A 24,077-nucleotide genomic window follows, 5' to 3' on the forward strand; every position below is an offset into this window, starting at 1 on the left:
TTTTACTTTCACTTACTTAGCTAGCATCAAATGCAGCTAGCTAGTTTAGCCTACTCAAACACCAGGCTCAAACAGAGAGGGATGCTATGTTAGCTAGCTGACTATGGCTATCAAACACTTGAACTCTTCCAAGTCAAGGTAAGCTTTTGGATTTATAAATGTATTTCCACCAGGGCCCGCCAATGTATCTGCTAACCTGCTTGCTGCTGACTGTACACTGTACTGCATGATTGTAGCGGGTTTACTAATGCGTTAGTTATAGTAGAGCTATGGTGAATGACTATTATGTGACAATGATGTAGGCTGTGTGTAGCTCTTAGTGGTCATGATATGAAGGTTTCGTAAATTCAGAGCGTTGTCAGATTGTCCGTTCGTAAATTTAGAGCGTGTCGCTTTCAGTAGGGTTGATCCAAGCGTTTGGACCTCAAAACTGCAGTAAAGCACCAAAGCTAACTGGCTAAAGTTGGCTAGCTACTTCCAGACACAAACCTCACTCTGACCATTTTACTCGCCCTAACAGAGCTGGTTAGGCTGTTATCATTTTATCTAGAGCGTTAGTGACTGTAAATGTGCAGCTAGCAACAATGTAATAATTTTTTTTTGCCAATGTTTACTGACACCAGTCAAATTCAACGGGTGTTGCGCATTCATAAATTTATCAGTTATTCTGCACTCAAGGCACACAGACGAGAGTGCTCTGAAATCGAAGTAGAGAGCCAGAGTGAATTTACAAATGCACTGCTTGATTAGTCTAATATTTCTCTCGACCTGTGCACCTACATTGTAAACTTTCTTTCATAGGCTAGGTTATAGGTATAGGGAAAATTCTAGTATCATACAGTAGCCTAAACCTGGCAATGTTACATTGAGCTGGGTGAATGGAATATGAATGACTGTCCTCGAATATGTGGTAATAGAAATAAGGCCATGCTCAAAAATAATCGTCCTCCCTCATCTTAAACGTCACCGACCGCCACTGGTGTGTGGGTAGAGTTCAGTGTGTGTGCATAGTCAGTGCAAGAGAGTTAGTGCAAAAAAGGGCCGATGCAGGAAGACCGGGTAGCCATTTTATTAGCTATTTATCAATCTTGTAGAAGTCTGTTGGCTTGGGGGTAGAAGCTGTTAAAACCTCTTGAAGCTAGGGTGCAGTATTTTTATGTTTGGAAAAATAACGTTCCCAAAGTAAACGGCCTATTTCTCAGGTCCAGATACTAGAATATGCATATAATTGGCAGATTAGGATAGAAAACACTCTAAAGTTTCCAAAAGCTGTCAAAATATTGTCTGTGAGTATAACAGAACTGATTTTGCAGGCGAAAACCTGAGGAAATCCAACCAGGAAGTGCCTCTTATTTTGAAAAGTCCCTGTTCCATTGCCTGCCTTTCCTCCATTTAAAGGGATATCAACCAGATTCCACCTTCCACAGGGTGTGAACAGTCTTTAGACATAGTTTCAAGCTTTTATTCTGAAAAAATGAGCGAGATTTATCACATCGCGTCAGTGGACTGCCAGATGTCCTTCAATTAGTTCATGTGCGCGACAGTGGTAGCTCGACATTTTCTTTCTCTCTTGTGTTGAATAGTTTACTGTCCGGTTGAAATATTATCAATTATTTATGTTAAAAACAACCTGAGGATTGATTATTAAAAACATTTGACATGTTTCTACAAACTTTACGGATACTATTTGGAATTTTTGTCTGCCCGTCATGACCTGCACGAGCCTGTGGATTACTCAACAAAACGCGCCAACCAAATGGAGGTTTTTGGATATAAAAATAATCTTTATCGAACAAAACAAACATTTATTGTGTAATTGGGAGTGCAAACATCCGAAGATCATAAAAGGTAAGCGATTAATTTGATTGCTTTTCTGACTTTCGTGACCAAGCTACTTTGCTGCTAGCTGTTTGTAATGTTTTGTCTACTGATCGATGTCCTCACACAAACGCTTGGTTTGCTTTCGCTGTAAAGCATATTTTCAAAATCTGACACGACAGGTGGATTAACAACAAGCTAAGCTGTGTTTTGGTATATTGCACTTGTGATTTCATGAAATTTAATATTTTTAGTAATTTAATTTGAATTTGGCGCTCTGCAATTCAGCGGATGTTGACAAAAATGATCCCGCTAAAGGGATCTGTGCGCTAAGAGGTTTTAATTAATGGTCCTGTTGGTTCCAGACTTGATGCATTGGTACCGCATGCCGTGCGGTAACAGAGAGAACAGTCTGTGGCTTGGGTGGCCGGAGTCTTTGACAATTCTTTGGGCCTTCCTCTGACACCGCCTGGTATAGAGGTCCTGGATGGCAGGGAGCTCGGCCACAGTGATGTACTGGGCCGTACACACTACCCTTTGTAGCGCCTTGCGGTCGGCTGCCAAGCAGTTGCCATACCAATCGGTTATGCAGCCAGTCAAGATACTCTTGATGGTGCAGCCATAGAACTTTTAGAGGATCTGAGGGCCCATGCCAAATCTTTTCAGCCTCCTGAGGGGGAAGAGGTGTTGTCGTGTCCTCTTCACACCTGTGTTGGTGTGAATGGACCATGATAGGTCCTTAGTGATGTCGATACCGAGGAACGTGAAGATCTCAACCCACTCCATCACAACCCCATCAATGTGAATGGGGCGTGCTCGGCCCTCTGTTTCCTGTAGTCCACGATCAGCTCTATTGACTTACTGACGTTGAGGAAGAGGTTGTGGTTTTGGCACCACACTGACAGGTCTCTGACCTCCTCCCTATAAGCTGTTTCATCGTGGTCGGTGATCAGCCCTACCACCGCCGTGTCGTCAGCAAACTTAATGATGGTGTTGGAGTTGTGAGAGCCCACTCAGTCAAAAGTACATTTTTATGGGTAGTGCAAGTGTATTGCCTAATGTGAAAACAGTGTACTTACAGTACCATACCATATTACATTCAAAGGGCAATGTTGAAACATGTACTGTATCTTACATTTTCTGCTATTGGATTAACTGGTAGTTAAAAATAACTAAATTGAGAAGATATAATTGTGTTGTGTTTTGGTGATTAAACCAATGTATTCATTATATTGTACAGTAAACATATATTTTGGAACAATGTGGTAAAAAATGACTACAAACAAAATGACTGGCTGTGATACAATTGTTTTGAAAAAAACACCACATAAAAAAACTGTAACTGACCGATTATAGTAAGGAAATTACTATCTATGTAGTTGAAATGTAATCTATGTATGTGATGCGTACAGCATACATATTTGCATGGAAATAACCTTGCTCTTTCTGTAATTTCTAAAAGCTAAAACCTGTATGTACTTTTAGCATTCTCATTGGTCTCTTGTTTTGGGTCTCTTCTCCTTCCTCATTTCTTCATAGGAAGTGTGTGTGTGTGTGTGTGTGTGTGTGTGTGTGTGTGTGTGTGTGTGTGTGTGTGTGTGTGTGTGTGTGTGTGTGTGTGTGTGTGTGTGTGTGCGTGTGCGTGTGCGTGTGCGTGTGTGGGTGCGTGGGTGCGTGGGTGTGCGCGTGCGCGTGTGTGTGTGTGTTCATATGTTTGGCCAGAGGAAGTGCTCTCGCCTCACTATGCATGCATCAGTTGAGGGTGTGAACTGTGAAACTCTGACGGTCATTAGTAATAGTGTAACAGTGTAGCTGGCATGCTTCCTCTGGCTGATCTTCAACACACAGAGCCAAAGACCATGCTCAACTAGAATCCCCTGCTACTGGCCCTCCAAGTCTGACGACTCCACACGACTCAGCAGCTAGGTGAGTTTTCGAGGCTGTCATACATTTATTGCAGTATGTGTCTGGTAAAAGTGTACTAAGCCTATATATAAATGCAAAATGCAACAATTTCAAAGATTTTACTGAGTTACAGTTCTTAGAATGAAATCAGTCAATTGAAATAAATTCATTAGGCCCTAATCTATGGATTTCACGACTGGGCAGGAGAGCAGACATGGGTGGGCCTGGGAGGGCATAGGCTCAGTCAATCAGAATGAGTTTTATTACAGACATAAAAAGGGCTTTATTACAGACATAAATACACCTCAGCACCCACTTTCAAGGAGCGGAACACTAATCCGGACGCTTATAAGAAACCCCGCTATGCCATCAGACGAACCATCAAACAAGCAAAGTGCCAATACAGGATTAAGATTGAATCCTACTACACCGGCTCTGACACTCGTCGGATGTGGCAGGGCTTGAAAACTGTTACGGACTACAAAGGGAAACTCAGATGCGAGCTGCCCAGTGATGCAAGCCTACCAGACGAGCTAAATGCCTTTCATGCTCGATTCGAGGCAAGCAACACTGAAGCATGCATGAGAGCACCAGCTGTTCTGGACGACTGTGTGATAACGCTCTCGGTAGCCGATGTGAGCAAGACCTTTAAACAGGTCAACATTCACAAAGCCACGGGCCCAGACAAACTACCAGGACGTGTACTCAAACCATGCGCTGACCAATTGGTAAGTGTCTTCACTGACATTTTCAACCTCTCCCTGACCGAGTCTGTAATATCTACATGTTTCAAGCAGACTACCATAGTCCCTGTGTCCAAGGAAGCAAAGGTAACCTGCCCAAACGATTACCACCCTGTGGCACTCACATCGGTACCCATGAAGTGCTTTGAAAGGCTGGTCATGACATCAAGAGCATCCACCCGGATACCCTAGACCCACTCCAATTCGCATACCGCCCCAACAGATTCACAGATGACGCAATCTCAATCACACTCCACATTGCCCTTTCCCACCTGGACAAAAGGAAAACCTATGTGAGAATGCTGTTCATTGACTACAGCTCAGTGTTTAACACCATAGTGCTCACAAAGCTCATCACTAAGCTAAGGACCCTGGGAAGAAACACCTCCCTCTGCAACTGGATCCTAGGCTTTCTGATGGGCCGCCCCCAGGTGGTAAGGGTAGGCAACAACATATCTGCCACGCTGATCCTCAACACAGGGGCCCCTCAGGGGTGTGTGCTCAGTCCCCTCCTGTACTCCCTGTTCACCCACAACTGCGTGGCCAAACACGACTCCATCACCATCATTAAGTTTGCTGACGACACAACAGTGGTAGGCCTGATCACCGACAACGATGAGACAGCCTGAGGAAGTCCGAGACCTGGCAGTGCGGTGCCAGGACAACAACTTCTTCCTCAATGTGTACAAGACAAAGGAGCTGATCGTGGACTACAGGAAAAGGTGGGCCGAACAGGCCCCTATTAACATCAACGGGGCTGTAGTTGGGCGGGTCGAGAATTTCAAGTTCCTTGGTGTCCACATCACCAACGAACTATCATGGTCCAAACACAGCAAGACAGTCGTGAAGAGGGCACGCTAACACCTTTTCCCCCTCAGAAGACTGAAAATATTTGGCATGGGTCCCCAGATCTCCAGAAAGTTCTACAGCTGCACCATAGAGAGCATCTTGACCGACTGCATCACCGTCTGGTATGGCAACTGCTCGGCATCTGACCGTAAAGAGCTACAGAGGGTAGTGTGTACGGCCCAGTACATCACTGGGGCCAAGCTTCCTGCAATCCAGGACCTATATAACAGGCGGTGTCAGAGGAAAGCCCAAAAAATTGTCAAAGACCCCAGTCACCCAAGTCATAGACTGTTTTCTCTGCGACCGCACAGAATGCGGTACCGGAGTGCCAAGTCTAGGACCAAAAGGCTCCTTAACAGCTTCTACCTCCAAGCCATAAGAATGCTGAACAATTAATAAAATGGCCACCTGACTATTTACATTGACCCCCCCCCCACCCTCCATTTTTTTTACACTGTTGCTAAGCTGTATATTATCTATGAATAGTCACTTCACCCCAACCTACATGCACAAATTACTTCGACTAACCTGTAACCCTGCACATTGACTCGGTACAGGTATCCCCTGTATATATCCTCGTTATTGTTATTCTATTGTGTTACTTTTTATTATTTTTTACTTTAGTTTATTTAGTAAATATTTTCTTATCTCTTTCTTGAACTGTGCTGTTGGTTAAGTAAGCATTTCACAGTAAGGTCTACACATGTATTCGGCGCATGTGACATATAACGTTTGATTTGATTTGATTTGCTGGTCACATTTGGTCAAATAAACATTTTTACTCTGACTATAAATAGCATTGACACACAGCATGATAAATATTTGCTGACATATCATGCAAATTAACCAAGATATTATCTTCTGATTGTTTCCACTGTGTCACTCTTTCCTGTGTTCTCTTATTAGTTCATCAGAGTGACAATTGGACACTACAGTTTTAATATAGCATCTACTCCAGTGTACTACTCTATAATGTGAATATAGTGAATACTAGATAGAAACCTGAAAATGCTGAATTTAATCAGGATTCGACAAAACATTTGGAAAATCAGGAGTTTTCACTATGCGTTATGGGTGAGGTAAAAAACATATAGGCTACACAATATAGCCAACTTCTGTACACACAAATGGACCTTCCAATTAGTTAACACATTTTGCAACATGAGTTATACAGTATTTTTATTATTTAGAAAGGGGGTAGGATGGAAAGAGCTCAGAGCCACACCTCAGGTTTTGCAGTCGACTGCGTGTCCTGGTCGAGATAGCACTCTGGCTGTTAATAGGGAAGTTACAACATGCACACATGCATGACAGGGACACAGGGACACAGGTGCTGGATGGGGCCTTCACTGGCCAGCCAGATTACTCTCTGTCTGCTATCGGAAGTTTGTGTTGATGACTAGCTTGATGACCAGCTATACCGTATGTCCGTCTGTCCTCAGACCCATTAGAGTGCCGCTATGGGGAATGTGATGTGGGGACTGGGAGCTGGGGACAAAACAAATTCAAACTACCATGACAGTGCATTAAAGGGTAAGGCTTCAATCTTTTTTGAGATATTGAGCAGTTATTTGCCGTTTCTTTGTGATACTGCAGTTTTTGATATTGTAATGTGTTCAGGCTTTACAATATATAATATGTTCACACAGCTTTGAAAGATGACTCAGGACTTTTTAGATGACATACTGTTTACCCATTTGTCCAAGTGTTTCATATAATTCATTTGAATTAGAAGTTATAATGAGACAATTATTTCCTATATTTCTGGCAAATTGTGTCTCTGTGTTAACGTCTATCTAATTGTGTAATATTGGCGGTTACTCAGCAGGAGAAGATGAGACTCTTGTCGTTCTCCATGACTATCCTTCTCCAGACATCAGTGAGCCGATCTTTAGGATGGGAGAGAAGCTGAGGGTCTTGTCTCAGTAAGTAGAGTCAGTACTTTGTCTGTCTGTTAGAACAATTATAAACCCACAGTCTCTGCACTAGGGTTGCAAAGGGAGGGTATATTAGAGGGAATAATATATATATATATATATATATATATATATATATATATATATATATATATATTATAACTTTCAGTTATACCAGAATTTTCGAAACGTTCAAGGTCTTTGGAGAATTTCATCACATGACCTCTAGTAGCCTTTTTGGGTCATTTAGATGATGCCAGGTGTCTGTAATTCTCTCTGGCCCTCTGTGTGCTCTTATCACATGTAACATGTATAAAATGATCAAATAAGATGATTTTGAAACACAAAATAGAATGACAAACCTGGAAAACATTACCCGAAATATAAACCCTACAACTTAGTGAATACCATTGGTGTTTAATATGAAGGTTTCAGCATGAAATATCCTTTATTTATTTGTTGATGTCAATATGTCTTTCTTGTAAAAGTTTTGGCACTAAACTGAGGCCAATTGTGAAAAAAGCTGCAGAGTTTATTAAAAAATGCCATTGTTGATTAGATGCTTTCATCATTAATTATGATATTTCAACCATATGGTCTATCTATCCACTAGAAACTCATGGACACATATATAAAAAAGGAATACAGTATGCATATATTTTTTGTAAAGTTATTTGAGTATAAATTACCATAGATTACAGTAACTTTGGTAAATTACCGGTAGTTTTGCAACCCTACTCTGTACTAAAAGCTTCCTAGGGCAGAAATGGATAGATGCAGAGTTACAGATATAGATACCGTGACAACAAAAGAGGACAGACACAGTCCTTTCCAAAACAAAATGGAACGCTCTGCATACAAGTATAACTACTAAGCATGCAATAATACAAAACATCACTACACAATCAATAACATTTTGCACACAACAAAGAATGAACACATTGGGGGAAATCTGATGCATAACACTTAACACTTATACAAATAGGGGGAACTACAATTTCAGATTTAGTTTCTGTTACCTATTGAAGTTCTCCTTTAATCTGTGTTCTTCAGGGAAGGCAACTGGTGGAGAGTCCGGTCTGTCCAATCAGGAAGTGAGAACTACATCCCCAACAACCATACTGCCAAAGTCTACCATGGGTAAGCAATGTTAAAACTATGTTCTGTGTTGTCATAATTAAAGGCTGTGTTGACTTGATTCTGTACAGTGATATAATGTATACCGTTCCCGTGTGTGTGTGTGTGTGTGTGTGTGTGTGTGTGTGTGTGTGTGTGTGTGTGTGTGTGTGTGTGTGTGTGTGTGTGTGTGTGTGTGTGTGTGTGTGTGTGTGTGTGTGTGTGTGTGTGTGTGTGTGTGTGTGTGTGTGTGTGTGTTGTTTTAAGATGGCTGTTTGAGGGAGTAGTGAGGCAGAAGGCAGAGGAACTACTTAGTCTCCCTGAAAACAGAGTGGGTTCCTTCATGATCAGAGAGAGCACCCAGCAGAGAGGTGAGTGCATGAACATTTAATGCCCTACCAAGTTATTCCTTAAGAGTCTAAGCCGGGTGGGGATTTTTTTGATGCCTCTAAGTATAAAACAAATATACAGTGTATATATACAAAGTATTGGATGAAACATTGAATTTGGTCTTACTGCTATTAGCCCATAGAAACGCATTAAATAACAGATTCATACACGGGAAAACAGATAGAAAAATGTTTTTTCAAAAGGAAGATTGTTTTAAAATCTCTGTCCTATATCTGAAATATATATACTGTATATATACACTGCTCAAAAAAATAAAGGGAACACTTAAACAACACAATGTAACTCCAAGTCAATCACACTTCTGTGAAATCAAACTGTCCACTTAGGAAGCAACACTGATTGACAATAAATTTCACATGCTGTTGTGCAAATGGAATAGACAAAAGGTGGAAATTATAGGCAATTAGCAAGACACCCCCAATAAAGGAGTGATTCTGCAGGTGGTGACCACAGACCACTTCTCAGTTCCTATGCTTCCTGGCTGATGTTTTGCTCTCTTTTGAATGCTGGCGGTGCTCTCACTCTAGTGGTAGCATGAGACGGAGTCTACAACCCACACAAGTGGCTCAGGTAGTGCAGCTCATCCAGGATGGCACATCAATGCGAGCTGTGGCAAGAAGGTTTGCTGTGTCTGTCAGCGTAGTGTCCAGAGCATGGAGGCGCTACCAGGAGACAGGTCAGTACATCAGGAGACGTGGAGGAGGCCGTAGGAGGGCAACAACCCAGCAGCAGGACCGCTACCTCCGCCTTTGTGCAAGGAGGAGCACTGCCAGAGCCCTGCAAAATGACCTCCAGCAGGCCACAAATGTGCATGTGTCAGCATATGGTCTCACAAGGGGTCTGAGGATCTCATCTCGGTACCTAATGGCAGTCAGGCTACCTCTGGCGAGCACATGGAGGGCTGTGCGGCCCCACAAAGAAATGCCACCCCACACCATGACTGACCCACCGCCAAACCGGTCATGCTGGAGGATGTTGCAGGCAGCAGAACGTTCTCCACGGCGTCTCCAGACTCTGTCACGTCTGTCACATGTGCTCATGTGCTCAGTGTGAACCTGCTTTCATCTGTGAAGAGCACAGGGCGCCAGTGGCGAATTTGCCAATCTTGGTGTTCTCTGGCAAATGCCAAACGTCCTGCACGGTGTTGGGCTGTAAGCACTACCCCCACCTGTGGACGTCGGGCCCTCATACCACCCTCATGGAGTCTGTTTCTGACCGTTTGAGCAGACACATGCACATTTGTGGCCTGCTGGAGGTCATTTTGCAGGGCTCTGGCAGTGCTCCTCCTTGCATAAAGGCAGAGGTAGCGGTCCTGCTGCTGGGTTGTTGCCCTCCTACGGCCTCCTCCACGTCTCCTGATGTACTGGCCTGTCTCCTGGTAGCGCCTCCATGCTCTGGACACTACGTTGTCAGACACAGCAAACCTTCTTGCCACAGCTCGCATTGATGTGCCATCCTGGATGAGCTGCACTACCTGAGCCACTTGTGTGGGTTGTAGACTCCGTCTCATGCTACCACTAGAGTGAGAGCACCGCCAGCATTCAAAAGAGAGCAAAACATCAGCCAGGAAGTATAGGAACTGAGAAGTGGTCTGTGGTCACCACCTGCAGAATCACTCCTTTATTGGGGGTGTTTTGCTAATTGCCTATAATTTCCACCTTTTGTCTATTCCATTTGCACAACAGCATGTGAAATTTATTGTCAATCAGTGTTGCTTCCTAAGTGGACAGTTTGATTTCACAGAAGTGTGATTGACTTGGAGTTACATTGTGTTGTTTAAGTGTTCCCTTTATTTTTTTGAGCAGTGTATATATATATATACAGTTGAAGTCGTAAGTTTACATACACCTTAGCCAAATACGTTTAAACTCAGTTTTTCACAATTCCTGACATTTAATCATAGTAAAAATTCCCTGTCTTCGGTTAGTTAGGATCACCACTTTATTTTAAGAATGTGAAATGTCAGGAATGTTGGGATGGTGTTATTCGGCTTGCAAGCCACCCCCTTTTTCCTCCAAACACAACGATGGTTGTTATGGCCAAACAGTTCTATATTTGTTTCATTAGACAAGAGGAAAATTCTCCAAAAAGTACAATCTTTGTCCTCATGTGCAGTTGCAAACCATAGTCTGGCTTTTTTATGGCGGTTTTGGAGCAGTGGCTTTTTCCTTGCTGAGCGGCCTTTCAGATTATGTTGACATCGGACTCGTTTTACTGTGGATATATATACTTTTGTACCTGTTTCCTCCAGCATCTTCACAAGGTCCTTTGATGTTGTTCTGGGATTGATTTGCACTTTTCGCACCAAAGTACGTTCATCTCCAGGAGATGCGTCTCCTTCAAATCAAATCAAAGTTTGTCACGTGCGACAAATACAACAGTGAAATGCTTACATACAGGCTCTAACCAACAGTGCGGTTCGCAGTATGACGGCTGAGCGGTATGACGGCTGCGTGGTCACATGGTGTTTAAACTTGCGTACTATTGTTTGTACAGATGAACGTGGTACCTTCAGGCATTTTGAAATTGCTCCCAAGGATGAACCAGACTTGTGGAGGTCTACAATTTTTTTCTGAGGTCTTGGCTGATTTCTTTTGATTTTCCCATGATGTCAAGCAAAGAGGCACTGAGTTTGAAGGTAGGCCTTGAAATACATCCACAGGTACACCTCCAATTGACTCTAATGATGTCAATTAGCCAATCAGAAGCTTCTAAAGCCATGACATAATTTTCTGGAATTTTCCAAGCTGCTTAAAAGCACAGTCAACGTACGTAGTATATGTAAACTTCTGACACACTGGAATTATATGTGAAAAAATCTGTCTGTTAACAATCGTTGGAAACATTGCTTGTGTCATGCACAAAGTAGATATCCTAACCGACTTGCCAAAACTGTCGTTTCTTAACAAGAAATTTGTTGAGTCGTTGAAAAACGAGTTTTAATGACTCCAACCTAAGTGTATGTAAACTTCCGACTTCAACTGTATATATCTATATATCCGCTACTGTTCAAAAGTTTGGGGTCACTTAGAAATGTCCTTGATTTTGAAAGACAAGCAAATTTTTGGTCCATTAAAATAACATCAAATTGATCAGAAATACAGTGTAGACCTTGTTAATGTTGTAAATGATTATTGTAGCTGGAAATGGCAGATTTTTTAATGGAATATCTACATAGGCGTACAAAGGCCCATTATCAGCAACCATCACTCCTTCTGGACAGAGTTGCAAAGAAAAAGCATATCTCAGACTGGCCAATAAAAATAAAATATTAAGTTGGGCAAAAGAAGACAGACCCTGGACAGAGGAACTCTGCCTAGTAGGCCAACATGCCATTTGAGGACTTGTGAGGCATCTGTTTCTCAAACTAGACACTCTAATGTACTTGTCATCTTGCTCAGTTGTCAGTGGGGCCTCCCACTCTTCTTTCTATTCTGGTTAGAGCCAGTTTGCGCTGTTCTGTGAAGGGAGTAGTACACAGCGTTGTGCGAGATCTTCGGTTTCTTGGCAATTTCTCGCATGGAATAGGCTTTATTTCTCAGAACAAGAATAGACTGACAAGTTTCAGAAGAAAGTGCTTTGTTTCTGGCCATTTTGAGCCTGTAATCGAACCCCCAAATGCTGATGCTCCAGATACTCAACTAGTCTAAAGAAGGCCAGTTTTATTGCTTCTTTAATTAGTACAACAGTTTTCAGCTGTGCAAACATAATTGCAAAAGGATTTTCTAATGATCAATTAGCCTTTTAAAATTATAAACTTGGATTAGCTAACACAACGTGCCATTGGAACACAGGAGTGATTGTTGCTGATAATGGGCCTCTCTGCGCCTATGTAGATATTCCATTACAAATCAGCCGTTTCCAGCTACAATAGTCATTTACAATATTAAAGAGTTCCAGCAATGTAACCAGTGTTATTGTTGGTAGTTTAAAGAAAGCTGTTGCTGATAATGGGCCTCTGTACGCCTATGTAGATATTCCATTAAAAATCAGCCATTTCCAGCTACAATAGTCATTTACAACATTAACAATGTCTACACTGTATTTCTGATCAATTTGATGTTATTTTAATGGACAAAAAATTAGCTTTTTTTTCAAAAACAAGGACATTTCTAAGTGACCACAAACTTTTGAACGGTTGTGTGTATAGATATATAATTATATTTTAAAAATGTATTACCCACATTTAAAGGTGCAACATGCATAAATCATTTCCTGGTTGCTAAAATTATAATAGTTTACTTAATTTCAGTTTATGTAAAAAATCATTGAACCATGCAAATCACTGTGAAATATATTTTCAATAACCAAAAATATAGCATTGTCAGCTGTTTGAATCTGGTGTACAAAACCGAAAGTAAAAAAACTCAAAAACAAAACTTTATAAGGGAAGCATAGAAATAGCGCATGTAGAACAGATCAATAAGAATGACAGCTCTATAACTCACTATGCGAATTCGGTCGGGTCGCCCAAAACGTTTTTGGGGCGCTGAACTACTTCCATATACAGTGCATTCTGGAAGTATTCAGACCCCATGACTTATTCCACATTATGTTGTGTTACAGCCTGAATTCCAAATGGATTACATAGATTGTCATTGTCACTGTCATTTAGGTTAGTATTGTGGAGTAACTACAATGTTGTTTATCCATCCTCAGTTTGCTTTCTCCTATCACAGCCATTAAACTCTGTAACTGTTTTAAAGTCCCCTTTGGCCTCATTGTGAAATCCCTGAGCGGTTTCCTTCCTCTCCGGCAACTGAGTTAGGAAGGACGCCTATATCTTTGTAGTGACTGGGCGTATTGATACACCATCCAAAGTGTAATTAATAACTTCACCATGCTCAAAAGGGATATTCAATGTCATTCAATGTTTTTTTTACGCATCTACCAATAGGTGCCCTTTGTGGGGATTTGGTAAACCTCCTTGCCTCTGTGTATAAAATGCACTGCTCAACTGAGGGACCTTACAGATAATTGTATGTGTGGGGTACAGTGATGAGGTGGTCTTTCAAAAATCATGTTAAACACTATTCACTATTCCAGTCCATGCAACTTATTATGTGACTTGGTTAGCAAATGTTTAATCCTGAACTAATTTAGGCTTGCCATAACAAAGGGGTTGAATACTTATTGACTCAAGACATTTCATCTTTTAATTTGTAATTCATTGTACAAATTTCTAAAAACATAATTCCATTTTGACATTATGGGGTGTTGTGTGTAGGCCAGTGACACAAATATAAATGTAACACATTTTAAATTCACACTGTAACACAACAAAATGTCAAGGGGTGTGAATAATTTATGAAGGCACTGTTCTTACATTCATTTTGTAAACTGGTACATAGCTACCTTCAGACAAGTAAGTCTTGTGAGGGTCATAGAGCAAAACAGAGTACACCATCGTGAGAGTCTCATCTTTATTCCCATCATAGAGTGCCAATTATTATTAGTTTGTAGGTAAACCATTCGGACACTACAAACGTTTTAGTGAGAAGACCAATTTTCTGGATGTCTCATGTTCTAACAAACATCACTGTAGCTCAGCCACCTTCCACTTCAGATGTAGAAGGCCGCCATTGGTGGAGGATTGAACAGACAGGTTTTTTTATGTTTTATGCTAATATAATTTTCCGGGTGCAGACATCAACTCAAGGGGGTTATTAAACTGAATGTCAGTAGGATGATAGGAGATGGGTATCTATTAAGATCTATCTAGGCCTATACCTAATGCCTTTTATGTTATATTATATTTGCAGGTGTCTACTCCATGTCTGTGAAGCACAGATCCATCCAGCACTATAAAATCTTTCGCCTGGAGAACAGCTGGTACTATATCTCTCCTCGTCTTACTTTCCAGTGCTTGGAAGAGATGGTAAACCACTACTCTGGTGAGTCCAAGACAGACACACACACACACTGAAAATAACCTCAATAATTTTTAAATAGCTTTGTTCTTATCAGATGCTTGCCATCTTTCCACTGTGCGTTGGCCTAGCTCTGAGAGTACACACACTAAGAACAAAACAGGAAGTAATGCTGTTGTTGATGACCATTTTAACATATTTGTACTGAGACTAGGTCTTTCATATTGACTGTCACACTGTTTTACTTTTATTTATTTTCTCAAACAATAACCATACAAAAGACAACAAACAAACACACACACATTTCCCCTGGAACATTCCAGTGCTTGTTGCACTCTATGCCATATGGCCTCAAATTGCATTGTTCTATTTTCTTCTGTAGCCCACACTCAATATTCAATATTTAAATAATAATAATAATAAATAGCAATACATTTGATTCATCCACTGTCGTAGTGATGAAGGATCATTTGATTTCCAGTTTTTGAGTAGAGATTTTTTTCGAAATCATTGACGATTAAAGTATGGTCCACCCCATTGGTTCTCTCACCACACCCTCATATGTCATGTCTTGAAATATGCAGATAGATGGTTTAAAAGTAAGTTTACATTGGAATACTTCTGACAGCCAACTTTCTAACTCCTCCCACAACTTCCAGACTTCATAGCATTCCAAGAAAGCATTGCTTGCATTGTTTTACACTCTGCCATTGTGCTGTAGAATTGTTTTAATTTTGTATAATAAATTCTATACATTAGTTTATACTGGATTAAGCATACATTTGTTACGAGGAGTGGGTCGGTCCGGGTGGCAAAGGTGGAAATCACGGATGCTGGGGTCCAGAGTGTCCTCCAATGGAACCCAACACCGCTCCTCTGGGCCATACCCCTCCCAGTCCACCAGATACTGGAGCCGACCCCTATGACGTCGGGAGTCCAGTAGGGAGCTGACAGCGTACGCCGGACCCCCCTCGATGTCCAGGGGGGGGTGGAGGTGTGTCATGGGGGACAGTATCAGCTAGTGGACCAGGAACCACTGGCCTGAGAAGGGAGACATGAAAAGAGGGTGAGATATGATAGTGACTGGGTAGTTGTAACCTGTATGTCACCTCGTTGACCCTCCGGAGAACCTTGAATGGCCCCACAAACCGGGGACTTTCTTGCAGGGCATGCGGAGTGGGAGGTTCCTGGTAGAGAGCCAGATGCGGTCCCCAGAATGGAACACAGGGGTCTCACTGCAGTGGCAGTCTGCCTGTTCCGTCAGACGATGGACGGCGCGCTGGAGTCTCACGTGCGCGTCGCTCCACACCTCCTCAACACACCGGAACCACTCATCTACCGTAGGAGCTGCGATCTGGCCCGGGGGCCAGCTGGAAACCTAAAACACACTGGAAGTGGGTCAACTCAGTGGAGGAGTGAAGTAGGGAGTTCTGGGCGTACTCTGTCCAGGGAAGGAAGCGTGCCCACTCACCCTGCCGGTCCTGACAGTGACTCCTCAGGAACCTCCCCAGCTACTGGTTCATTATCTCCACCTACCCGTTGGAGTGAGGCCGATACCCAGAAGTGACGGTCGGAGGAGCTTCCTTGCTGGAGCATTCCGGGGGGACTTGGTTTGAGCACATATGGAACAGGAGTTGACATACCGAGTGACATCCTGCACCAAGGTGGGCCACAAGTACTTCTCAGCGATGTAGTGGATGGGTGCGAGAAATACCTGGAAATCAAGTGACGACAGCTGTGTGTGCCCAGGTCAGCAGCCGATCCCTTATCTCCGTGGGAATGTAGATGCACTCGGGAGGACAATTCCGGGGTGCAGGCTCCCTCTCCAGAGCCTGGCGGATGTCCACATCGACATCCCAAACCACTGGTCTCCTCGCTGTCCGTATGTACGCTAGGTTCTGATGGTCGGTGAGGATGACAAATGGTTCCTTGGCGCCCTCCAGTTAATGTCTCCACTCCTTTAATTCCAACTTCACTGCCAGGAGCTCTCGATTGCCAATTTCTCTGCTGAGGACAGTTTCTTGGAGGAAAAAGCACAAGGATACAATTTCAATGGGTTACCCTGTCTTTGTGACAAAACTGCCCCCACGCCCACCTCAGATGAGTCTACCTCAACCACAAAAGGTAGCATGGGATCTGGGTGGTTTAGCAAGGGAGCGGAGGTGAAACGCCCCTTGAGGAGACGAAAGGCCTCTTCGGCTGCTGGAGAACACAGCAACCTACGAGGCCCAACCTTGATGAGGGAGGTGAGAGGGGCGGCGATTGCACTGAAGTTCCTGATGAAACGGGGGAAGAATTTGGCAAACCCCAAAAACCGTTGTAACCCTTGACGGTGGTTGGGACTGGCCATGACCTTACCGCATCTACCTTCTTGTCCTCCATCCTCACTCCCTGCGGGCTGATTTGGTAACCCAAGAAGGATACAGCCTTCTGATGGAATTGCCACTTCTCCGCCTTGACAAACTGTTGATTGACCAAGAGGCGTTCCAGGACTGTTATAACGTGGGTGATGTGATCTTCAAGGTTTGTGAGAAGATCAGGATGTCATTGATGTAGACAATCACCTGACGTCCGAGCATGTCCCTGAACACCTCGTTGACGAATGCCTGGAACAATGACGGAGCATTGGCTAAGCCAAAGGGCATAACCAAGTACTCGTAGTGACCAGACATCATGCTGAACGGCGTCTTACACTCCTCCCCCTCCCGGATGCGGATGAGATTGTAGGCACTCCGCAAGTCCAGTTTGGTGAAGAACTGGGCCCCGCGGAGCTGCTCGATGGCTGACGGCACCAACGGGAGAGGGTACCGATACTTCTTGGTGATGTCATTGAGACCTCGGTAATCGATACATGGGCGTAATCCGCCATCCTTCTTGACCACGAAAAAGGAACCAGCCGACGCAGGAGACGTGCATATGAGGATGAAACCCTGTTGGAGTGCCTCTTGAATGTAATCCTCCAAGGCCCGGGTCTCAGCCACAGACAGAGGGTAGATGCGTCTGCGCGGAGGTGTAGCACCGGAAAACAGGTCGATGGCACAGTCCCAGGGCGATGAGGAGGGAGACAAGTAGCGCGGGTCTTGGAGAATACCTCCCTTAGGTCCTGGTATTCCTCCGGGATGTTGGGCTGAAGGGCAAACACAGGACTCTCAACCGACGATGAACCACATGGGACAGGGAAGCAGGTCTTCCGGCATTCAGGTGACCAGTCTGATTCTCATCCTCGACCATGAGATGGTCATGGCGTTGAAGCCAAGGGAGGCCGAGGATGATTTTGTGAACTGGTGCATTGGTGATGAAAAAGGGGATGTTCTCCTGGTGACTCCACGGTGAGGGTGAGTGGTTGAGTAATGTGTGTGATGGTCCCAGATCATAATAGCCGACAGTCAAGATCTTGAACTGGAAAAGGAGAGAAGAGCGGGTAGATGGTAATGTTGAGGGAGGAGGCAAGGGTCTGATCCATAAAGTTCCACGCGGCGCCGGAATCCACTAAAGCTGTAGACACAGTACATGAGGGACAGTCAGCCAGAGGGATAGAAACCAAAAAGAGTCTAGCAGGAAGAGTTGCATCTGGAATACTCACTCCTGATCCAGGGGATGAAACATCACGTGACCGTCCCTCTGCTCTAGTGGATCTCGGATTCTGATGTACCGGACACCGCTGGAGCTTGTGCCCTCCTTGCCCACAGCACAGACATAGCCCCAGCTGTATCCATCTGTCTCGTTCTGCCGTGGAATGGCGTGTGACCCCTACCTCCATGGGTTCAGGCTCTGATCCCAAGTACTCGCAGAAGGAGGGAGAGAAGCGATGAGAATGCAAACGCTCCCATTGAAGGTTATCCAGGCGGATGGCCATCGCAATGAGCGCGTCCAGGATAAGGTTGTTGTCCCGACAGGCCAGTTCCGTCTGGACCTTCTCACACAGGTCGTAGCCCATTCCAATGCCCGCCTGGTCAGCAGAGAAATAATCATGGCAACCTTAGACTTCCTGGTGGTGGGGGCTCCCAACTGGTGTGACAAATAGAGGGAGCACTGAAGGAGGAAGCCACGGCATTTGGATGGTGTACCGTCGTATTTCTCTGGGAGGGAAAGACGAGCTTCGCTGACCTGAGCGGGTTGCTGAATGAGCCGTTTCGCTGGCTCGCTGGGTAGACTGGCTCTAGAGTATCCTCCGCTGCTGGTCTGCAACGTCCCTCGAGATGCTGCAAACTGCGGAGAACCTCTTCCATGGCCATCCCCAGTTGAGCCAGCTGGTCATGGTGTTGACGTAGAAGGTACCCTTGCTCGCCGACCGTCTAAAAGATATCCGATTTTCCTGCTGCTTCCATAGTTTGAGTTGGTATTCTGTAATAACAAAGCTGAGTTGGGAAGCAGGTGAAAAGTTGAATAAAACAACAAAAACAGGAACGAGATAATTCTATGAGGCAACACGCCGTTAAACAAGAACAATACCAACTGGTGAGTGAACATAAGACAGTGACATATAAAGGGGAGGAAATTATGAAGGTACGCCGGAGGGGAGGAACAGGAGAAGATGTGACAATTTTTATTTGTTTAACACTTTTTTGGTTACTACATGATTCCATATGTGTTATTTCATAGTTGAAACTATGTAGAAAATAGTAAAAATAAAGAAAAACCCTTGAATGAGTAGGTGTGTCCAAACATTTGACTGGTACTGTATATACATGTACATGTATGTTTCCTGATCTTTCTTTCATCTCTCAGATACAGGACAGACACTTCAGAACAAACTTCCTTAAGGTTTTTTGGGGGGGACTAATAGCAGTAATGCCAAATTCTATTTGTCAAGGGGTCTTAAAATTCTAAATCTAATAGCTAAATGATTCTTGGTAACAATTCCATATAGCCCCCCCCCCCCCCCCCCCAATGTGGGTCCACCGAGAGTGGGGCTCCACTGAGAGTGGGGCTGGTGGGGCTCTACTTGGGGAGAGTGGGTCCACCGAGAGACCAAAGTGAAATGAGTCGAGGCACCACACATACTCCAGGGAAGTGTTTACTGCCCTCCCAACTTCTCGTCCCGACCCCTCGGATAGAGCCCATCTCCACTCTCGCCAATAACCACCGTTGGATCTTAACTACAATGGCAAATAAGGAATAATAATGACTTGTCATCGTCTCCTAATTTGGCCAGAACTCTTATTCATTTTACAGCAGGTTTGCAAGTCACAAAAATAAATACAATTACATTTCAATATAAATCCTTCCTTCCCTCTTTCCCAAGCCAAGCTTGTCCCTTTCCCACAGCCCCTCACATTTTTTTCTCCCCCCTTTACACCCCCCAGCCAAGCCAAGCTTGTCCAACCCTCCCATCCTTGCTCACCCAAGCCAAGCTTGTCCAACCCTCCCATCCTGGCCCACCCAAGCCAGGTTTGTCCAACCCTCCCATCCTTGCCAAGCTTGTCCAACCCTCCCATCCTTGTCCACCCAAACAACGTTTGTCCCAACCTCTCATCTTTTCTCAGACACATTTATACCCATCATACATCTATTCTCCTTCATTCACATGCAACCTAGATAGTTTGAGCTGTTTTTGTCTATTAATGTTCTGTATTATGTCCTATTTCATGTTTTGTGTGGACCCCAGGAAGAGTAGCTGCTGCTTTTGCAACAGCTAATGGGGATCCTAATAAAATACCAAACATATACCCTGTAAAGACGTGACTACCATTAATGTGAAGACAGTTATTTTATCAAATTAATTAACTACTTTGAATTATTACGTGATTAAATTAGTCATGTAATAATTAACTCATTATCAATCTTGGGGCACCACGGGAAAAGTTCTTTAACTTCTTACAGCTGAAATCCCGTTAACGGGATCGATTTAACAACAGCCAGTGAAAGTGCAGGGCGCCAAATTCAAACAACAGAAATATCATAATTAAAATTCCTCAAACATACAAGTACAGTATTATACACCATTTTAAAGATACACTTGTTGTAAATCCCACCACAGTGTCCGATTTCAAAAAGGCTTTACGACGAAAGCCTACCATGCGATTATGTTAGGTCAGTGCCTAGTCATCGAAAAACACAGCCATTTTTCCAGCCAAAGAGAGGAGTCACAAAAAGCAGAAATAGAGATAAAATGAATCACTAACCTTTGATGATCTTCATCAGATGGCACTCATAGGACTTCATGTTACACAATACATGTATGTTTTGTTCGAAAAAGTTCATATTTATATCCAAAAATCTCAGTTTACATTGGCGCTTTATGTTCAGTAATGTTTTGCTTCCAAAACATCCGGTGATTTTGCAGAGCCACATCAATTTACAAAAATACTCATCATAAATTTTGATGAAAATACAAGTGTTATGCATGGAATTAAAGATATACTTCTCCTTAACCTCTTGAGAATATAGGGGGTGCTATTTCGACTTAGTGAAAATTGGTCTCCAAATTAAACTGCCTCGTACTCAATTCTTGCTCGTACAATATGCATATTATTATTACTATTGGATAGAAAACAATCTCTAGTTTCTAAAACCGTTTGAATTATGTCTGTGGGTGAACCAGAACTCTTTCTGCAGCGAAATCCATGACAGGAACTGCGAAGGTCTGAAAATTAGGCTCTGTTCTCAGATCAGTTTAAAGCTCTGTATGTATCCTATGGGTCGACATGAACTGCACCCGCCTTCCCCTGGATGTCAGTAACCAATGAGAAGTGGAATGGAGTTCCTACGTAGCTCTCAGAGTTTATAAAAGGCCAAGGAACGAGGGGACCTCTCTTTTCGACGTTCGTCATTGCGCAAAGCAAGACCTCAGGATGGCATTTTGAAACGCTCAGTTATCGACCTTAGATATATCTGTCTGTAATTTAATTCGATATAGGTGTTAGAAACATCATAACGAAGTTATTTTAAACCGAGTTATATCAGTTTATGCGAGTATATTGCTATTTTCGGAATTTCCTTAGTATTGCGTTTTGAGGATTTGGGCATGCTGTGGCCACATAGCTATTGTTAGCCGCTAATTCCGAAGTTGAAGACTACGTTTTACAACCAAGCAACGATTCTTTTGGATAACGGACCACTTGCCCAAGATTCTGATGGAAGCTCGTCCAAAAGTAAGAGCTATTTATGATGTTATTCCGTATTTATGTGGAAAAATGTAAACGGATTTGTCCGCCATTATTGCGGCACTAGTCTGGCTGTAACGCACACTGTATGTCTAGTAACGTTAATTTTAAAAATCTAACTCAGCGGTTGCATTAATAACTAATGCATCTTTCATTTGATGTCCAACCTGTATTTTTTTGTCAAGTTTACGATTATTTATTGATTAGATTAGGTGCCTTTCCAAGATGGCGCCGGCCAGAATGCATGACCTGTTGCCACTGATCACATTGTATAACCACGATTTGTGCTGCTAAATATTCACATTTTCGAACAAAACCTATATGGATTGTGTAATATGATGTTACAGGACTGTCATCTGAAGAATTCTGAGAAGGTTAGTGAAAAATTAATTTATTTTGGTGGTGAATACGTTATCGCTGTGTTTGGCTGGAATCAATGCTGTTGTCTGGTTTGCTATTGTGGTAAGCTAATATAACGATATATTGTGTTTTCGCTGTAAAACACTTAGAAAATCTGAAATATTGTCTTGATTCACAAGATCTGTGTCTTTCAATTGCTGTACGCTGTGTATTTTTAAGAAATGTTTTATGATGAGTAATTAGGTAATACACGATGGTCTCTGTAGTTATTCTAGTCATTTTAGTGAGAGTTGTGATGGGGGCTGCAATTGTAAACTATGATTTATACCTGAAATATGCACATTTTTCTAACAAAACATATGCTATACAATAAATATGTTATCAGACTGTCATCTGATGAAGTTTTTTCTCGGTTAGTGGCTATTTATATCTTTATTTGGTCGAATTGGTGATAGCTACTGGTGGAGTGAAAAAATAGTGGAGTAAGAAAAATGGTGTCTTTTGCTAACATGGTTAGCTAATAGATTTACATATTGTGTCTTCCCTGTAAAACATTTTAAAAATCAGAAATGGTGGCTAGATTCACAAGAAGTGTATCTTTCATCTGGTGTCTTGGACTTGTGATTTAATGATATTTAGATGCTAGTATTTACTTGTGACGCTATGCTAGGCTATGCTAGTCAGCTTTTTTACTGGTGGGGGTGCTCCCGGATCCGGGTTTGGGAGGAACTAGAAGTTAATGCAACCACTGTGTCAGATTTCAAAAGAACTTTACAGCGAAAGCACACCATGGAATAATCTGAGTACAGCGCTCAGCCACCAAAACAAGCCATACAGATACCCGCCATGTTGTGGAGTCAACAGAAGTCAGAAATAGCATTATAAATATTCACTTACCTTTGATGATCTTCATCGGAATGCACTCCCAGGAATCCCAGTTCCACAATAAATGTTTGTTTTGTTCGATAAAGTCCATCATTTATGTCCAAATACCTCCTTTTTGGTCGCGCGTTTAGTTCACAAATCAAAATTTACAAGGCGCAGGCACTTAGTCCAGATGAAAAGTCAAAACAGTTCCATTACAGTTTGTAGAAACATGTCAAACGATGTATAGAATCAGTCTTTAGGATGTTTTTATCATAAATCTTCACTAATATTCCAACCGAACAATTCCTTTGTCTTTAGAAATGAAAGGGAACGCGGCTCGCTCTCACGGCCGCACGCGTGACTTAGCTCACGGCATTCTGCAAGACCCCTTAGTCAAACAGTTCTAAAGACTGTTGACATCCAATGGAAGCCTTAAGAAGTGCAATCGGACCAAATTTACACTGTATCTTGGATAGGCAAAGACTTGAAAACTTACAAACCTCAGATTTCCCACTTCCTGGTTGGATTTTTTCTCAGGTTTTTGTATGCCATATGAGTTCTGTTATACTCACAGACATCATTCAAACAGTTTTAGAAACTTCAGAGTGTTTTCTATCCAAAATACTAATAATATGCATATCTTAGCTTCTGGGCCTGAGTAGCAGGCAGTTTACTCTGGGCACCTTATTCATCCAAGCTACTCAATACTGCCCCCCCCAGCCATAAGAAGTTAACGAGTTACTATCTCCCGATTTAAACTCTAAAGATATAAATATCTCTTACTTCAATCACAGTCAATTGTTAGTCATTACCTCATCAGTCTCATTCTGAATGTCACAAAATTCTTGGCTATCTACACAAAACCTAACCTAACGTATGAATCAGCAATACACAAATGGGCTTAATTATTTAATTTACGAACTAAATAATCACACTGATATACATAAACACATACACACACAGTATACGTTGATTACTAACATAATGCAATGAAAAGTCCCTAGTGGACTAAATCGATATGTTACACAAGATGGAGGGTTCAGAAAGATAGGGAAATGGAGAGACAAAGGAATTCAACTGTCGTACATACAGTTGAATAATATGCTCACCATAAAT

At 42.7% G+C, this 24,077-nt stretch overlaps 1 protein-coding gene across 2 annotated transcripts in view; it reads left to right on the top strand.

Moving 5' to 3' along the window:
• Positions 1–3,584: 3,584 nt before the first annotated feature.
• Positions 3,585–24,077, top strand: part of LOC120027513 (src-like-adapter) — a 28,865-nt gene continuing 8,372 nt past the window's right edge. The window contains exons 1-6 of one of the 2 annotated variants that reach the window (XM_038972474.1): positions 3,585–3,744; positions 6,758–6,848; positions 7,141–7,240; positions 8,285–8,371; positions 8,615–8,718; positions 14,521–14,652. In XM_038972474.1, the coding sequence (XP_038828402.1) occupies positions 6,776–6,848; positions 7,141–7,240; positions 8,285–8,371; positions 8,615–8,718; positions 14,521–14,652 (496 nt within the window). In that variant the 5' untranslated portion in view covers positions 3,585–3,744; positions 6,758–6,775. The remainder of the gene's footprint in view (positions 3,745–6,757; positions 6,849–7,140; positions 7,241–8,284; positions 8,372–8,614; positions 8,719–14,520; positions 14,653–24,077) is intronic. The other variant, XM_038972475.1, reaches the window with a different exon arrangement.

The sequence above is a fragment of the Salvelinus namaycush genome, chromosome 32 (assembly GCF_016432855.1).
Source record: "Salvelinus namaycush isolate Seneca chromosome 32, SaNama_1.0, whole genome shotgun sequence".
Lineage (NCBI taxonomy): Eukaryota > Metazoa > Chordata > Actinopteri > Salmoniformes > Salmonidae > Salvelinus > Salvelinus namaycush.